This window comes from Cyprinus carpio, chromosome B7 (genome assembly GCF_018340385.1).
Source record: "Cyprinus carpio isolate SPL01 chromosome B7, ASM1834038v1, whole genome shotgun sequence".
Classification (NCBI taxonomy): domain Eukaryota; kingdom Metazoa; phylum Chordata; class Actinopteri; order Cypriniformes; family Cyprinidae; genus Cyprinus; species Cyprinus carpio.
Window position 1 is genome coordinate 38317479 of NC_056603.1, and position 18391 is coordinate 38335869.

Sequence of the window (18391 nt, forward strand, 5' to 3'; positions counted from 1 at the left end):
CAGTGCTAATTCCCGGAGCCACTTTTCCAAATATATCATTAATCATTATATTAAATAATATAGGCCTAATCACACTTCCCTGAGGAGTTCCGTTTTCCATTCTTAGAGTTTGAGATACTTCACCACCCACTTTAACTTGAATTGTTCTATCAAGTAACAAAAAAAAAAATAAATAAAAAAAATCTTAAAACCCAATTATACATTCTTCCTTCTACTCCAGTACTCTTCTTCATTTTAATAAGTAATCCCTCCTTCCACAACATATCATATGCTTTTTCTATATAAGAGGGTATCCATCCAATATTTGGTATTGCAAGCATTTTTTTTGTGCAATTTATCCATGGTCATGCTTTTTTCTTTCTTTCTGCTGCTCAACGTTTTGCTCCATGCTGTCCATCCAGATGTTCTAGTTTTTTCTTGAATCATTTTCTCTGTATTTTTCATGTACTGCTCAGCACCTCGATATGTCCCCCCTGATTTGTTTGTAATTGGAGCATGTGTCCCTGTGGTGGGATTGACTTGTGCATTTCATAAGGGACTTGCAGATGTTACAGATCGAGATAATTCCTTCATTTGGAGCAGTGCCCGGCGCTGTGGTGGGGCATTCGAGGGCCGTGCCCCCCCTAGCGGTCATTGATGCCCCTCCTACAGGCATGGGCGTGGCCCAAAAAAAAAATCCCTTTTAGTTATTATTTTACTATTAAATGTTCAAACTGTAACTTAAAGTAAATAAAATAAAAAGAATGGGGAAAATGCATAATTTTGGTTGCTCATGGCACGTTACTAGGCTTCGTCATGGTGAATGCTTATTGGTCGCCGAGTAAACTTGTTACATTTGATTTGCAGCGCGCGCGCAAAATCCATTTCAAGTTGAAGAACAGTTTTGTCCGTCTATATTATATAGACAGTTGTTAGCAGCTAATTAAAAAAAAAAAAAAAAAAAAAAACAGGTGAATTGTTGATGAATGTTTGTGGGTTCTAACTGCATTTGTGTTTTATACTTGGCTGTCTGTAAAGATATACGGGCTTATGTCATTTCTGCTTGGTTGCGTGCATAAACTGTTGGGAGGTGTGTAACCCAGGTTAAAACCAGTATTAGCATAAAGTAATAGCAGAAAATACATTTATTTTTTTGTCCTTTATTTATTTTGTTTAGAAAATGAGTCCTTTACAGTATTTAAAGTCCTTGAAACCCTAAGAAAAAACGGTGTTTAAAGAAATTATTTTATTTGTTGAAGCACACTTTGTATTTTCTGTATTTTATTTTTTTCCATTTCCTGTATTTATATTTTCTTTTATCTATTTCTCAAGTTCTACAGAATTTGCATTCAACGCAAATCAAAAACTACAAAATCAGTTAAACCTTATAACCTGTGTGAGTGGCTCATTATTGTTGTGACATCCTTATTCTCTGCAGGCGAATTTTAGTCTTCTGTTGGTCCATACGCAGACTTTTGTGTGATGATGTCCAACTCGTTTTATTAAGAAAAAAAGCCTTAAGTTTTCAGAAACATCTATACGAAAAACACTTTGTCTGATGGGGACATTTTTTTTGCCGGTTTTTCAAAGCTTCAAACTGATTCAGTGTTTTATTTTTGTCGTCGTAATTTGTAAATTATTTAAGTATAAAAAATATAGCTATTCATTGTAGGCCAATTTTATGTTTTTTATTTAGCCTATATTATATTTATATTATTATTTTCTGTCCTGTTCTGTTGTTTAGGCTATCTGTTCTGGGCCGGGTTTCCCCTCGATGTAGCCTAGCCTATCTTAGCTCTTAAAAGCGCTCTCTACGTGCAAGGTTATAAACGTTAGCCGCAATTCCTCGCGCGTTTCCCAAAAATGTACATTTTCCCAAAAATGTAGGCTACTGAACTCATAGAACGAGAGAATGAGTCCGCTGTCCATTCGCTGACGTGCTGAACTAGGCTATACTAACCTTATATTGAATCGTATTCTGAACGTTTAAAACCTAACAATCGTCATCTGTTGTGTATTAGGAATCAAGACAGGTATAAAAAAAAAAAAAAAAAAAAATTATATAAATGACATTCTATATAGATAGATCATTGGAGCTAACATTATAGGGTAGAATGTCATTCTATATAGATCATTGGAACCGTATCCGGTCGGCAAAACAGCAAATTTCAGCGCTGTCTTCTGTTCCTCTTTTAGATAAAACCCCAAGTCTAAAGGCCCGTTCACACCAAGGACGATAACTATAAAGATAACGATAAAGATATAGTTTTCTAAAAATCGTTTTCAGTATTAAAGAACAGCAGCGTCCACACCACAACTATAACGATAAAGACAAAGAAAAACCATATCGTTGGAATCACTTTCAAAACGATTTTTTTCCAGCTGATGAACGATAAAAAAATTGACAGCCAATCAGAATCCATCCTGTTGTAACGCGCTCGAGAATTTAAAGCGCCAGACGAGCGTGCGCTTAGAATAAACAGAAGATATCGTTCGCTGGTGTGGACGCTAATATCGTTATCTTTATAGTCATCGTTCTTTGTGTGAACGGGCCTTAAATCTTTCATTGTCATTCTATATAGATCTTTCAGATTTAGGTCTGGATTTCCATGCTACTATGATGTTGCCAATGCGGTCAACAAAATATTTATCAAACGACAGTGCCCCCCCCGCCGATGATCCAATGCCCCTCCAGTAGATCTGCTCTGACAAACAAAAAATCCCGGAGACTTGAAATCTGACTTCATAGACTGCAATCCATAACACTGCAAGTATACGATTTTTATATACTTATATACTTTATATACTTACTTTACGAATGGTATAACTGAATACTTTTCATCACTGTGCATTTAAATGTAATATGTGCAGATTAGATAAAATAACTTACTCATGTTTGTAGAAATGGTTCATCTTTCCTGTTACACACAAACACAAAGGACAGTATAAACAGATGTTTTGACACTAAGATCACAAATAATGAAATAGAAACAATCATTTAAAAGTGCTTACACAGTAATAAAATAATAAAAAAATCTTGATGGCACTAATATCAGAACCTTGATGTCATTGCCTTAAAAAAAAGATGTTAAGATAAAGATAAGGATAAGATAAAACCTGTTTTTCCTCATGGCAGTCAATCCTGAAAATATTTGTTACATACAAAATCAGTGCATAAAACTGTTCTAATTTTTGTTGACACTAAACCAGTTTTGTCTTGTTGAATGCTAATATGCATCGCACTAAACTTTTTAGATACAGATTTCAACAACAGGCAAAGGTTTACAAGGAAGTGTCAATAGTTTAGTACACAGAAAAAGAATATGCACTTTCGTGTGTACACATTTATCTTGTACCGATGTGTTACCAAAGTTGTGGAAAGTATAAAATTTTCACTGAGAATGAGCTGTAGACAACTGTATGTGCAATTTGTTTAAACAAATAAGAAATTCACATTCAAAGTGATTGTAAAAAAGATTGTAACAATAACCCTCAAAATTGATTAACCCCTACATGCACATTCTTTAGTGAGAGAATAAATTGTCTACATGAACCATTGGTGCAGTCAATCTACTGAAGAAATTTGGGGGTAGGTATAAAGAATATATATATATATATATATATATATATATATATATTTTTTTTTTTTTGCAGGGTACTAATTCTGAAGTCATCTTTTTTCCTCTTAACACACTTTTTTTTCCAGTGTAGTATACTTACCCCCCAGCATATTAAGAGGAAAAAGATGATTTCTGAATTAGTAGCCTGCATTTTGTATACTATTTACATATTAAATAGGGCATTTTTCAAAGTGTATATAGAGGATTAAAGCAAAATTTGTGTGATTACCAACTACAGCATGTTTTATCAAAAGATCCTAAATGCAGCTGCCTTACCCTATCCAAAAGTCAGAGTCGTTTGATCTAGTCACAAGATCTGTTAAGGTGCATTTAGAGTATCAGCAAATTTTTTCTTCTTGTCATGGTCTCTGTTCTGTAATGGGCATTCATAGTGCTGGAGCTCTAATGCTATTGGTAGATGTCTTGCTATATTTAGAAAATGTGATTACACATGATCACAGGGCCTCTTGAACTGCGTGTTATAAGGTAAGGCAGAGTAAGATGTTCTAATTTTATATCTCTGGTTAGCTGGTTATCAGTCTTCTGGGACACTGTATGTTGAATCTGAAAGTATTTATTACTTATTTATTGTTTGTTTGTCTATTTGTTAATTAGGATTTGTGGATACATTCAAATATTTAGATTTGTGGCGTAAAAATTGTACCTTTTTAATACTTTAATAATTGAAAACTGTAATACTTCATACTGTAATTCAAGGATATTTTAACATTAAATTGATGTACAGATGTGACAGATTTTACAAAGATTGGTAAAATATTTTTCAAAAATGTTAATGGTACAGTTTAACTGAATAGTTGTCATCAATATGCATTTAAATATATATATTATTATAATTTAATTACAAATCATGCAACAGTATCAATAATTTAAAAGTGATTCAAGACAATAATTAAAATAATACTGATTTTTACAATTACAAAGAATCTTGATGTTATAAGATGTTAAGATAATGATAAAGATAAAGATAAGTTTGAGATTAAATCATTTTTTTCATAGCATCCTGAAAATATTTCTTACATACATCAGTGCATAAAATTGTGTTAATTTGTGTTGACACCAACCAGTTTTGCATTACACTGAGCTTTTTGGACACCGATTTCAACAACAGGTGAAGGCTTACTGCGAAACGTCATTAGTTCAGTACACAGAAAAACAATATGCACTTTTGTATGTACACACATTTATTTTTTGTATCAATTTGTTACAAAAGTTGGGAAAAGTATAACTTTCTCACTGAGAATGAACTGAAGACAACGGTCATGCAATTTGTTTAAAATGAATAAGAAATTCAAAATTCAAAGTAATTGTAAAAGATTGTAGCAGTAACCCCAAAATGTATAAGTCCCTACATGCACATTCTTTAGTGAGAGAATTAATCGTCTACATGAGCCACTGGTGCTTGGGTCCCGATGATTGCAGCTCATGTCTATATTCATTTCATAACCGTATTTTTCATACAGCTATAAGTCGGTGGATAAAAATAATTTGCTCCTGAAGCCTGATGTAGTGACAACAGTTTCATTTAGGTAATGAGCCCACTCTCACAGTGGGGGGTAAAGTACCCTTTGGGGCTTATCGAGGTGCCTCTCCAATCCGAACTCCTTGAACTGTGCTATGTGGTAAGACTGGATAAAATGTCATACCCACCCCCAACTTCCCATCTAATTTTGTATCTCTCTCTGGAAAATAGTTATCTATGACGCTGTATGTTGAATATCAAATAATTTTGTTTATTGTTTTTGTTTGTCTATTTGTTAATGAGGATTTGTGGACTCATTATTTTTTTTTAGATTTGTGGAGTAAAAATTATACATTCTTATTTTTATGTTCTAACGTTCTTATTTTGAAGTGAAAAATGTAAAATTAAACTTTTGGGATAGGATGGCCCCTCAAGAATTGGCACAAAAGACCCAAAGTGTCATGTTGTTATTAGTACTATTATTATTTTTCTTTAATAAATATTGTAATCCATTATGTTATTATTCAGTAACTCCATGAATTAGATGTACATTTCAGACATATTTCCTTTTCATAGGCTAATTGAGACACATCTTTAAATTTGAATCCATGGTGTTGCTATTCTGACATATCAGATTTACTAAACAGGGGCAGATTCACGTTAGAGTGCAATTCCATTCCAAAAATAACTGTGCCCAAACCTTTTAAGCATTAATTTTTCACTGCATGTCTTTACATGTCTTTAGTAAATCCTGACAGTACTATTTTAATGTCAAAAGACGGTTTGCGCTGGCGAAGCCGTTAGTAAATCTTAATACATAGTATTAAATTACCCACAGAATCAGACCTTGTTTCTTTTCTTTTCACATAATGAAATTTCAGTTTTCAATCAGACCGAGACCACCTCAGTCAGGTGATCTAGTGTAGGTTTTTCGTTTAAATGTGAGTGTGTTTGCCATGTTCATATATGCCTAAACAAACCAAACTATAGAAGAAAGATTGCCACGTTCAAACACTCCGAACAAGCCAGGTGTGAAAAGGATTTTATAAATACTGCATTTAAAGTCTTCTGCATATTTTGAACGGGTAGGGTGTTCAGCTGTTTTCTATTAATGTAGATGGTCCTGCAAACACTGCTTTTATACAGACAACAATATAATGTTTCTCGTTTGGTTGTTTGTTTCAGTGGATCTGCTTTATTAATTAAAATAGGTTTTATACAGTTATACAGACTAACTTTGGTTTCTATCATATAAGTTGAGCTATAATTAATCTACACTGACTCTCAACTATAGCTATATTATCTGTAACAACCTTGTAAAAACCGATTTGTTAAATTCTCTCAGTAATATGATTCTTCTTCTTTACTGAATCCAGTTTGAACATCCTCTTGAATACTCTTGATTTTTTCAGGAGAAGCAGCAGGAAGAATGGCAAGCAACTCTCGATCAATCCTTTCTAGCCTTGCGGTGCTCTTCCTGTCAAACTCCAATTTATTTTTCAAGACAAGATTTAAGATGCCTTTTTGTGCCTCATCACAGCCATTCTGGAGCAGTTTTCGCTCATGCTCAAATTCTGGCTTACTTTTATCCATGGCCATCAGTTTGCCCAGTGAACTGACACGATCCATCAGGTACTTGCTGGAAACATCTGTGTATGTTGCAGAGATCATATGGACCAGACTAGCAATGTTAGTGGCTTGGAAGGCTTGAGTATAGAGCAGATCTTTTGAGAAGAGCTTTCCATCATAGGAGAGGGCTTGTGTTTTCTCAGATGTGGAGACAAAGTTTATGAGAGTTTTACTCAGGCTGGTTTTCACAATGTTGGAAACCATCTGAAAGAAGTGAACCATCTTCTCCCACTGCTCCTTCACTCTCCCCATGGCATCCATTCCTTTGATCAACATCTCTATGGTAGTTTTGAAGTCGATCTCTTTCAGTTCACAATTTCTCATAGTGACCAGGATTTCAGTTAGTTCCTTCTGGTTGTTCTCTAGGTTCTCCACCCACTTTTCATAAGTCTGTTTTGTATTGTTCAGCTGAGCTCGGGTCTGCTCAATGGCAAATCTTGCATTCTCTGTGGCCCTCTGAGAAGGACTTGTATTCTCTGACTTTTTTTCTTCTTTGTGCATCATTGGTGGTGTTGGAGAAAGTGGTGGAGTATTTGTGATGGCTTTACTTTTGCTATCAAAAATATGGGCTGACTTGCTCAGATCCAGGACCTCACATATTATTTTAGTGCTTTGTTCTTTGTCACATTTGCCATCTGGTGCATATTTTGCAAGCTGGTTGCATATTTCCATGCACTTTTTGCATAACTCCTGAGCTTGTTTATTTGCTGGACAGTCTGGGATTTTCTTTAAATTTTCACAGATTCTTACTATCTGTTTTGCTATGAAATCTGTGGTTGCAGTTTTCTTCTTCTGATCATACAGATTTGTCCAGGCAATGTCATCATCCTCACTGTTCACATTCATTAGTTGCTGGATATTCTGGACACATTTTAAAATTTCAGCAGACTTACTATAGACGTTTATTTCAGCTACCACATCTTTTTCACCTTCCTGATCTGACCCTGATCCTGATATTGCAGAAGAAATCAATTTCATTGGTTGACTAATAAGAGATGTAATTCCGGTAATCACACCTGTAATGGCTCCCGTTATCCCACCCACAAAATCCATGCCAATCATTTCCCATCCATTAGGGAGAGAATCCAGAGCTGCCTTGTAGCTCTCATGAGCCTGTTCCAGTTCCTTCTCCACGGCACTCTCAATGCCTTCTCAGTCCTTTTTCCTGGTCTCTAGAGCTGACTGCTCCCTCAGTTTGCCCTCTTCTAATTTCTTCTTGACTGCATCCAGCTCTTCCCCATAGAAGTGCTCTGCATTTATACATGCTTCTAGCAGCTCTTGGATAATTTTGATGACTTCAGTGAAACGTTTTTCAGTTGCATCAGACAACTTCAGACATTCATCTGCAATGACTCTGATATTGTCTAGCTGATCAGGAAGATGTGCTTTGACGACTTCATCATTGTCTTGGAACAGAATCTTCACAGCTGTTTTCATGTAATCTGGAACTTGGGCAGTATGGAGGCGAATTTGATCCATGCTCGTATGCGCCTCATTAAATGCCCACCAACCAGAGTTACACACTTGCATGAGGCAAGCGCGAAAGGAATCAGGGTATTTGATGAATTTATAGCCATCTTTAGGGGGATTTTTATTGATTGAGAAATCTGTTGAGGATGAGATGAATACCAGCTCTCCCAGGATGGCTATGGATAGAGGTGCTGGAGTTAGATACTCTTCCCAGTTGGCATAAGGCTTCATTATAATTTTGGTTTGATCCCTCATGTCCTCAGCAGTAGTAAGGCTTTGAGTAGATTTTGAAATTGCAGAACTCATACTGTAGCTTTCCTTTTCCTGATAAAAAAACAATAAGAACAATTGATAATAATTATCCGATCACAGAAACCAACTTTGTAATTAGCAGCATTTATCAGAGTGCCTTATGTCAGACTGAATATTTTTTGGCCATTTTTATGAAATAGTCTATCTAGGTTCATTAATCATGAATCATGTACATTGCCATTGGAGACAAGACGCTGTGCTGGTTAAATGATGAAAAGTAATTTAATACTACTCAATGCACTGCAATTGATCTGTACGAGAGCAAAAAAAAAAAACAAGACCTTACCCTTTTGAAATGTCAGATGTTTTCTCTTAAAAGTTCAGGACTTTTAATGGTCTGATGGAATAGATCAAGCTGTAGGTGCTTTTATAGTGAGCATGTAGAAAGCTTATGTTCTATAAAAGGATGAGTTAAAAATAAAACATCTTGCAACCTAGCACGGTGTACATATATGACCAACATTTTTTCAGTCACATACAGAGGCTTAGTAAGGACCTCTTGGGCAGAGAGGCGTCATGCACATTCAAAGTGAGGGGGCATGTGCCCCCTCAGATTTTTGAGCCAAGTGGATTTTGAATGCAGCTTCCAAAAGACAAAAACAACAACAAAAAAATATATATTTTCTATATTTAATACAATCACAGCTATGTAGCATGTAGTGCTGGGCGGTCTACCGGTTTTACAATGAAAAACGGTGTATATTTTCGTTACGATATTAATTTTTAATATACCACCATACCGATGTATTTAATTACTCAATGTTCGGAACGTTATGCTGCGCCGCGGCCGCGGCACACTGTTTCAGACGGACCCTTTACAATGTTGCACTTCTAAGCAGCGACAGCGGTAAACACAGTAGTGCTCTGGTGTTTATAACGCCTGTTTCACACATACTCCGTCTGCAGTGCGTATGCGTTGCGTATTTTTTTTTACGCACCCATGTTAACGGATTCCAGCGTTCATACTGCACGAGGTTGCGGTCCGTCAGTGCATTCCAGGAGCGGTGCGTCTATTTTTGTTGTGCTGCAGGTGCTGAATTAAAGTGAAAGTATGGAATGATTTTTGTGTCTTTATTATTCAATCAAACATTCTGTGTTTGAAAGTAAAACTAATTATTTTGTAATTAAAAAATAAAAGATTGCAAAAAAAGTCCTCTTAAGGCTCAAAAATAAAGAAATTCATAACAAATTATTTGCAGCGCATATAAATCTTTGAAAATCTTTATTTTTCTTTATGCACTCCAATATTTTTTTTATAGCGAAACCACAAATGTTGCTCTTTTCTGCCGTCTTTTTTTTTGCGATTCTAAAACTTTTTTTTTGCGAGTTGAAAAGTTTTGCTTGCGAGTTAAGCTGTCTCTCAGTGGGCAGTCTCTACCCACCAGGATGAAAGGCCTTTTCCTATTGGTCACTCTCGATTGAAGTCACAGGTTGACCACGCCCACTCAGTTTCCCCGCAATCCGCTGCACTGCCGCCGCAGTCTGACAGAAGAGCGAGCAAGGGTGCATCATGACGAGCAACAGGTCGTGTACTGGGTAAGATAACTAACTTAACATCTTAAACTCAGTGACAAGTCAACTTAATTATTATCTCCTCTCATGCTCTCCCATCTAAATACGTAAGATTTGATTAACCAACAGTATAGCTAGCTGCCAGAGCCCCCAATAGTAAAGCGTCAGGCCAATATTTTCAGAGATTATAGATTATCATCGCTTCAGTGAAGTAAGGTAAGTAACGCACATCAAATAACTAGCTCATTTGGCGGGTTATGATTCATCAATTATGACCGTTTGCACACTCAAGTCTATTCGCGGCACCCCACAACTGTAGTCTGCCATTCAGTTTTCTAAAATACAACGATTTGGGACTGATGTCTGTACATTCTGACTTCACCCTAGTCTACAGAGCTGTGTATTGTGCATTTTAATAACAGGTTTTGTTTTGTACTGTCTTTAAGACCTGTGCAATGACAATTGCCAAACTTATTACTTCAATAGCAAGGACTGATATTCAGGACTTGTAAGCCAGTACCACTGTAGCCTTGCAAAGACTTTGCTTTGAAGACCTTTTAATGAACTAACTTCCACATTTCAATATGCCCCTGACTTCTAAGTGGTGTTTATATTTGTGACTACTCCAAAAAGCCTAGATTTCTATCAGTAGAACATCACATTTTTCTTTTCTGTTTGCAGGAAGATTTGGTGTTGATGGAGGAGGCAACATCTTCAAGGGAAAAACCCTTAGACCTGATGCAACATCATCCATACATGATGCATACATTTTTATCTTTAATGTGTAGGCACTTGAAGACCAGTGCCCAATATGCACAGGAACATTTCCAGTGTCAGAAGTAGACCTGCCATGCCAGCTTTTGTGGAGACAGGTAATGGTAATAGGGACTCACATTGAAGCTTAAAAACACCTAAAAGGTGCTCTGATTTGGATCATACCTCACGGTAACCTACCTACGTTCATTGCATTCGTTCAAAACAGTACATTGCAAAGGTCATAAAAAATCAAAATGTATATATACACACACACAGGTGTTTGGAACCATTACGTTTTTTTTAATGTTTTTTGACAATGTTTTGTGCTTATCAAAGCTGCATTAATTTGATCAAATATACAGTAAAACAGTATTATTGTGAAATATTGTTACCATAACTGTTTTCTATTTGAATACATGTTAAAAATGTAACTTATTCCTGTGATCAAAGCTGAATTTTGAGCATCATTACTCCAGTCTTCAATGTCACATGATTCTTCAAAAATCATCCTAATATGCTGATTTGTTTGCTCAAAAAATATTTATTATTGTCAATGTTGAAATTTTTTTTTTGGGGGGGGGGATTCTTTGATGAATAGAAATTTATCTGAAGTAAAAACTGTTTATAACATTATAAATGTCTTTACTGTCACTTTTGATCAATTTAATGCATCCTTGCTGAATAAAAGTATTATTTAATCCCCCCCCCCAAAAAAAAAGTCTTACCTACCCCAAACATTTGAACAGTAGTGTATATTATTTCAGATAAATGATGCTCGTTTGAACTTTCTATTCATCGAAGAATCCTGAAAAAAAATTGTACACAACTGTTTTCAACATCAGTAATAATGTTTGTTGATCAAAAAAAAAAAAAAACCATATTGTTATATTGTGACACTTAAGACTGGAGTAATGATGCTGAAAATTTAGCTTTATTGTTTTTATATACATGTATATGATTTTATTTATTTATTTATTTTTACAGTGAGGAGGATGTGATTCGTCATGCAGCAGCACAGATAAACACCACAAAGACATCTGAAGTCTGTCACGAGATAACACGTCTGAAGTTGTGTAAACATAAAAAAACAGGAATTCCAGTCAATCCCCTGAAAATCACCTTCCTTGGAGAGCCTGTAAAAATAAATAAATAAAATTATATGTATATAAAGCTAAAAACAATAAAGCAAAATGTACAGCTCCATTACTCCAGTCCTAAGTGTCCCTTTTAGAAGTTTTGTAATTTTTTTTTTTTTTGTTTTTTTTGAAAGGTGTTTTTAAGCTTCAATGTGAGTCACTATTGTACCATTACCTGTCTCCACAAAAGCTGGCATGGCAGGTCTACTTCTGACACTGGAAATGTTCCTGTGCATATTGGGCACTGATCTTCAAGTGCCTACACATTAAAGATAAAAATGTATGCAGGACAAATTTAGTAAAATAGGAATTGATAACTGGCGATGTTCAATTTAGCTTTTGCTTGTGTACCTCCTAAAGGGTGATTTTGACACTGGATGATGTTGCATCAGGTCTAAGGTTTTGCCTTGAAGATGTTGCCCCCTCCATCAACACCAAATCTACCTGCAAACAGAAAAAGAATAATGTGATGTTCTACTGATAGAAATCTAGGCCTTTTTGGAGTAGTCACAAATAAAAACACCCCTTAGAAGTCAGGGAGGTCATATTGAAATGTGGAAGTTAGTTCATTAAAAGGTCTTCAAAGCAAAGTCTTTGCAAGGCTACAGTGGTACTGGCTGACAAGTCCTGAATATCAGTCCTTGCTATTGAAGTAGTAAGTTTGGCATTTGTCATGAAAGTGAAAGTGAAAGTTGTGACATTTGCCAAGTATGGTAACCCATACTCTGAATTAGTGCTCTGCATTTAACCCATCCAAGTGCAGACACACAGCAGTGAGAGGTGAACACACCGTGAACACACACCCGGAGCAGTGGGCAGCTATATATCCAGTGCCTGGGGAGCAACTGGGGGTTCAGTGCCTTGCTCAAGGGCACTTCAGCCATGAGTATTGAGGGTGGAAGAGATCGCTGTTCATTCACTCACCCCCAACAGGTCTATTGCACAGGTCTTAAAGATAGTACAAAACAAACCTGTTATTAAAAATGCACAATACACAGCTCTGTAGACTAGGGTGAAGTCAGAATGTACAGACATCAGTCCCAAATCGTTGTATTTTAGAAAACTGAATGGCAGACTACAGTTGTGGGGTGCCGCGAATAGACTTGAGTGTGCATACGGTCATAATTGATGAATCATAACCACGCCAAATGAGCTAGTTATTTGATGTGCGTTACTCACCTTACTTCACTGAAGCTATGATAATCTATAATCTCTGAAAATATTGGCCTGACGCTTTACCTATTGGGGGCTCTGGCAGCTAGCTATACTGTTGGCTAATCAAATCTTACGTATTTAGATGAGAGAGCACGAGAGGAGATGATAATTAAGTTGACTTGTCACTGAGTTTAAGATGTTAAGTTAGTTATCTTACCCAGTACACGACCTGTTGCTCGTCATGATGCACCCTTGCTCGCTCTTCTGTCAGACTGCGGCGGCAGTGCAGCGGATTCCGGGAAACTGAGTGGGCGTGGTCAACCTGTGACTTCAATCGAGAGTGACCAATAGGAAAAGGCCTTTCATCCTGGTGGGTAGAGACTGCCCGCAAGCAAACCTTTTCAACTCGCAAAAAAAGTTTTAGACCCGCAAAGAAAGACGGCAAAAATACGGCAGAAAAAAGCAACATTTGTGGTTTCGCTATAAAAAATATTGGAGTGCATAAAGAAAAATAAAGATTTTCAAAGATTTATATGCGCTGCAAATAATTTTGTTATGAATTTCTTCATTTTTGAGCCTTAAGAGGACTTTTTTTTTGCAATCTTTTATTTTTTAATTACAAAATAATTAGCTTTACTTTCAAACACAGAATGTTTGATTGAATAATAAAGACACAAAAATCATTCCATATGAAAGCGCATTGTTCGCGGGAAAAATGAACATGGATTTACACGGAGATGAAGTCATTTCACAATAAATGTATACTAATTAAAGCTGTTTCACACGCAACACATGGGTTTTTGGCTAGGTTTAAAACAAGAAAAAGTGCACTTTTAGATAAACAAGGAAAACAATATATATATTCACTTTTGTGGAGGCAGGAAAACAAAGTTCATTAAGACCCCGTGGGATTGCTTGTGATAAAGATTTAAATGCAAAAGGCACGAGACTGTTTCTGTCTGTGTCTGTTTTAATTTGAAATATTTTAACAAGAAAAGTAGGCTAATTATTGTGTTTTTAAATGTTTTGCCGCTTGCTTGAGCAGCTTATTATACAAACCTAGAAGTCAAATGCATGAATAATGCGTTGTTTATATTTATTAAGTTTAAACTAATGTCTATAACTATGAAAGATTGTTACTGTTCTGTGATAAAAGACACACAATGCTGAAAAAAAAAAAAAAAAAAAAATATATATATATTTATATATATATATATTTATATATTTATATATATATATATATATGTGTGTGTGTGTGTGTGTGTGTGTGTGTGTGTTTACATGATATGAAAATAAAAAAATAAACAAATGTTGTGTTTGTGGACTAAACAGCCGCGGATCAGTAGCGGACTGCAAACGCGTCCCCACTGCAGACGGAGTATGTGTGAAACAGGCGTTACAGGGAAGATGGATGCTGCAGAACTAGTAGAACATGACACAGAAGAACTTGTGCCAAAAAGAGGAGCATGGTCTGTTGTTTGGAGGGTTTTTGGTTTCCAAACAAACATTTTATGCAAGTGCTGTCGGGCTAAAAGCACGTCTTGGAATATCAACTAGCAGAAAATTCATTGTACACATGATTATGCATGAGAAAAAAACCCCCGGCATAATTTAGAAAAAAACCGTGATATACATTTTTGGTTGGTCAAACCGCCCAGCACTAGTAGCATGTAGGAAAGTAGGTATTGGGGGCGGGGGTCATCTGCCTAGGTATATCAGGTGACGCAGATTAGAGGGAGACTAGCCATTTGTATGAGTGACTGCCACTAGCACAGTGTTTCGGTACAGCGCAGGGGAGTGAAACTGCAGAAGGTTTTGATTGAATGTGATATTCTTAAAGGTGTTTCTTAACTAAGAAATGGCATAGTGTTTTAAGTGCACTATATGTGATGTAATCATTCACAGAAGCACCAGTGTGTGAAGCCGCCTGCAGTTAAAGAAGATTTTAATAGTTTTTTAAAAACTGTTTGAGGTGACCAGTATGCAAGTCTGATAACCAGCTATTGTGGTACGATTCAATGTGAATTGTATGGAGTCAATATAATGCCACATATATATGCAAAAGAATGAAGTTTTGCAAAAGAAAATAAAGTTTTGCAAACGAAAATGAAAGTATTGAGAAAAATAAATGTGATTTTTGCAACAAAAATAAAGAATTGCGAAAGAAAAAGAAGTATTGCAATAATAAAATAAGTTTTTCTAACAAAAATGAAGAATTGCAAAGTATAAATGAAACAGCGCAAAAGCAATGATTTTGCAATACATATTTTCCATGGCCATATCTACTAATTTATTTGCAATGCTGCTTTTATTTTGCTTTTCAGTCAAGTTTGAGCTTGCGATACCGTTTTTCCCTTCACGTTTCTGCGCTTCTCACTTTCTGGCACTGTTTTGACGTGAGGGTGGAGTAAAGGGACGGGGGCGTGTACAACATGCCTCCCTGGAGGTTACGTCATAGGCCGTAGACGCAGCTCACTGATCCAGGTACAGTCATGAGCAGAGGCATGCGAGTGGATCGTTTCTTTTTATTCACTAGCATTAAAACATGCATGTTTTTGTTTTATTAACTTTACTAACAAATGTTTATGTGTATTAGAAGCGTTTGCTCAAGTTAAGAAGTTTTTAACATGAACATCTGCTCTTCTCTCAATGTGCACACTTTTATAGCATTAAAATGTGTATTGTTTCATTGTTTTTTGGTTAATTAAATGTGTATTAACAGTGTTTGTTTAAAATCTCTTAACAGCCAACACGTATATGTGGGGCCCATATGGGTTACAAAAGGGCTACAGGGGTACAGAGTGGGCATGGGCTCAAAATGGGCATCCTATCTGGGGCCCATTTGGGTAAACTAAGTAGGTCCCACATGGGCAAACCTAGGTGGGCTCCCCATGTGGGACCTACTTGGTTCACTAATGGGAAATGAGTACATGGGCTGAAAATGGGCTACTAATTCAGATTAGCAAGAAGACAAGTGCAAACACAGTCAGTCCCAAAGGTTGATTACATGGGTAGATAGTACACACATATTTTTTTATTGTTATTTTGACAGTTTAACACAATGTGACTTTAATCAAAATTTTTAAATGCCAAAACTGCTATTTTACCCAAATTTATGCAATTTAAAATTAAAATCACTTGCTGTTTTTAAATCTAGCCTAAAGACTCATTTATATAGCCTGGCATTTGACGCTACATGAGAGCTGCTTCCTTTTATTGTCCTTATTGTGTCTTATTGTCTTCCTACACGTTGTTGACTGTTGTATCATTAATATTTTTATTATTTTTGTTTGTATAGCACTTTGATAAACACTTGCTGTTTTTAAAAAAAGGGCTTTATAAATAAACTTTGACTTTGACTTTAAAAGGATCAAGTGCTTGCATACAGAGAAAACATGCTAAAAAAAAAAAGAGTTTACAAAAGTTTGGCAGGATGGATCTCGCGAGATTTTATTCAGCAATACCCATCCCCCACCCCTCCTGAATGTCGCGCCATCGCGGCAGCGCCATCACTCACCGTCTGTCATTCAGTTGTAATCTTTCGGATATTTTTGCTGTCAGTGTATTCAAGGTAAGAACCTAATAATTGTATGCAATATATACAAAAGTGAACATTTTAATTAAAATACATTGTTTTCAAATCATAATATTTAACAAAACGTATGTTCTTGTCAAGTTAGACTTTCAATTACACATCCACTTCCCTAAGATCGCGCCATTTTCCCCCTTATTTATGACCAAAGCAATAAGAATTACTGTATGCTATCATTTTAACATTTTTATTTACTACAAACTGTGTCCCAATTTATTGGATTTTAGAATCTAGCTTTAATATTTTACCACTGTTTTACGATATCCGACAATGGCAGTCATTTCTTAATTTGTGTAAGGTGTACATTTCAAACACCCAAAATGAAAGCAGGAATTTTCGAATGAATGTAAGTTAATTACGAGACAAGACTGTTTTATATTGTGTCTGCTCCTGTTTATTTTGTGATCACAGAACAGTGCATACAGTGACCACTTTAGCTTTTATTCTAAAAGTGTTCACATTCAGTGAAATATTTGCATTCTCAAATGTTTATTTTGACATTTTAAATTTTTATAAATGTGTTTCATCTCAGAACAACAAGTTTTCACTGAATCACGAGACCCTTTCCTGTGCTCTTTTGTGTTTTGTGTTTAACAAACATCTTCTCAGTTAAGGTGGCCGGTCAGAAATTCGTGAGCCCTCGCTCATGTTACGATTGAGTTCATCCGAAAATATACGAAGGCAGTCACACACAAAAATGCACAGAAACCATTTGTGTATGACAGAATATTATATTCGATACCGTTATTGTATTTCCTAAAAAAAGTGTCAAAGTGGAGATAACTCCTTTGTTGCAAGAGCTCAAATATGGAATTTAATCTCTCTTTAATGCTGTTTATGTATTTTACAGGAAGCTTGAAAAAAAAGCCCTTACAAACCCAATAACCAGAAGAGAGGCAGAAAAAGCAGTGTCAAAGTGTCTAATCAGTGCCAGGAACAGGAGGAAACCATACTGCAAGGGCACGTGTTGGAGAGCAAGATAGGTAAAAGTCTTAAGATTTAAGTTTTTAAATGGGAATACAAACTTTAAAAAGACAAGAATGATTCTAAAATGTTTTACAATTTGTGTGCTATTACATACAGTGACCGGGAGGGGACATGTTCACTTAGTTTTGTCGTGGCTACTATTAACTTGTGGAAACATCATATGATCATAGCCAAACAATATTGAATCATGGGTTTTTAAACTTGTCCTGGGAACCCACAGCACTACACATCTGAATTGGGTGTATTCGATTAGGGAGACATACAAAGGCTGCATCTGAAAATTGACTTGTTGCCTCGCTGCCCTATCGAGAAGGGTCTGGCTGCAGACTTGCAGTCTGAGAGTGCAAGTGTAAGTCTGCAGCCAGACCCTTATGGCCCTATAAGGCAACAACATAGCAGTGTTTACACACTAATGCAGAGTTCATACTGCACAATTTTAGGGCCGATCGTCAGCCTCCGACAGGTTTTGCAAAATTGCAAATGCACGTAATCATAGGCATATCGGTACTCGTTCACGCGAGTGACAATCACACAGTGTGAAGTATCAGATGCGATCTGAGAAAAATTGAGAGATATTTGGCATGCTAAATATGTGGACCTTTCGGTGATTTAAAATCATGATGTGTGAAATTTGTTCTGACTGAACACTACATTGGCAATGACCAGGGAGGCAAGAAGTTCGGGGAGGAGTTATAGACCAGAGAAACCATAAAAAACATGTAGCAGCCCCTTGGCGTCGACAAACGAGACAGAGAGTTTCGAC

At 36.2% G+C, this 18391-nt stretch overlaps 1 protein-coding gene and 2 long non-coding RNA genes across 3 annotated transcripts; 1 reads left to right on the top strand and 2 right to left on the bottom strand.

The window, feature by feature from the left end:
• Positions 1-6030: 6030 nt before the first annotated feature.
• On the bottom strand, positions 6031-8821 carry LOC109103230. Its single transcript, XM_042728543.1, is given in 2 exon segments — positions 6031-8502; positions 8777-8821. A coding segment is annotated over 1 exon segment (2064 nt). The 5' UTR covers positions 8485-8502; positions 8777-8821; the 3' UTR covers positions 6031-6420.
• A 1916-nt stretch (positions 8822-10737) lies between these two features.
• LOC122137873 lies at positions 10738-11964 on the top strand. The gene is made up of 2 exons (XR_006155107.1): positions 10738-10874; positions 11743-11964. It is a non-coding gene; the product is annotated as an uncharacterized LOC122137873 (long non-coding RNA).
• LOC122137874 lies at positions 11751-12334 on the bottom strand. The gene is made up of 3 exons (XR_006155108.1): positions 12246-12334; positions 12070-12153; positions 11751-11891 (listed from the first exon to the last, which is right to left on the bottom strand). It is a non-coding gene; the product is annotated as an uncharacterized LOC122137874 (long non-coding RNA).
• Between the last annotated feature and the right edge of the window lie 6057 nt (positions 12335-18391).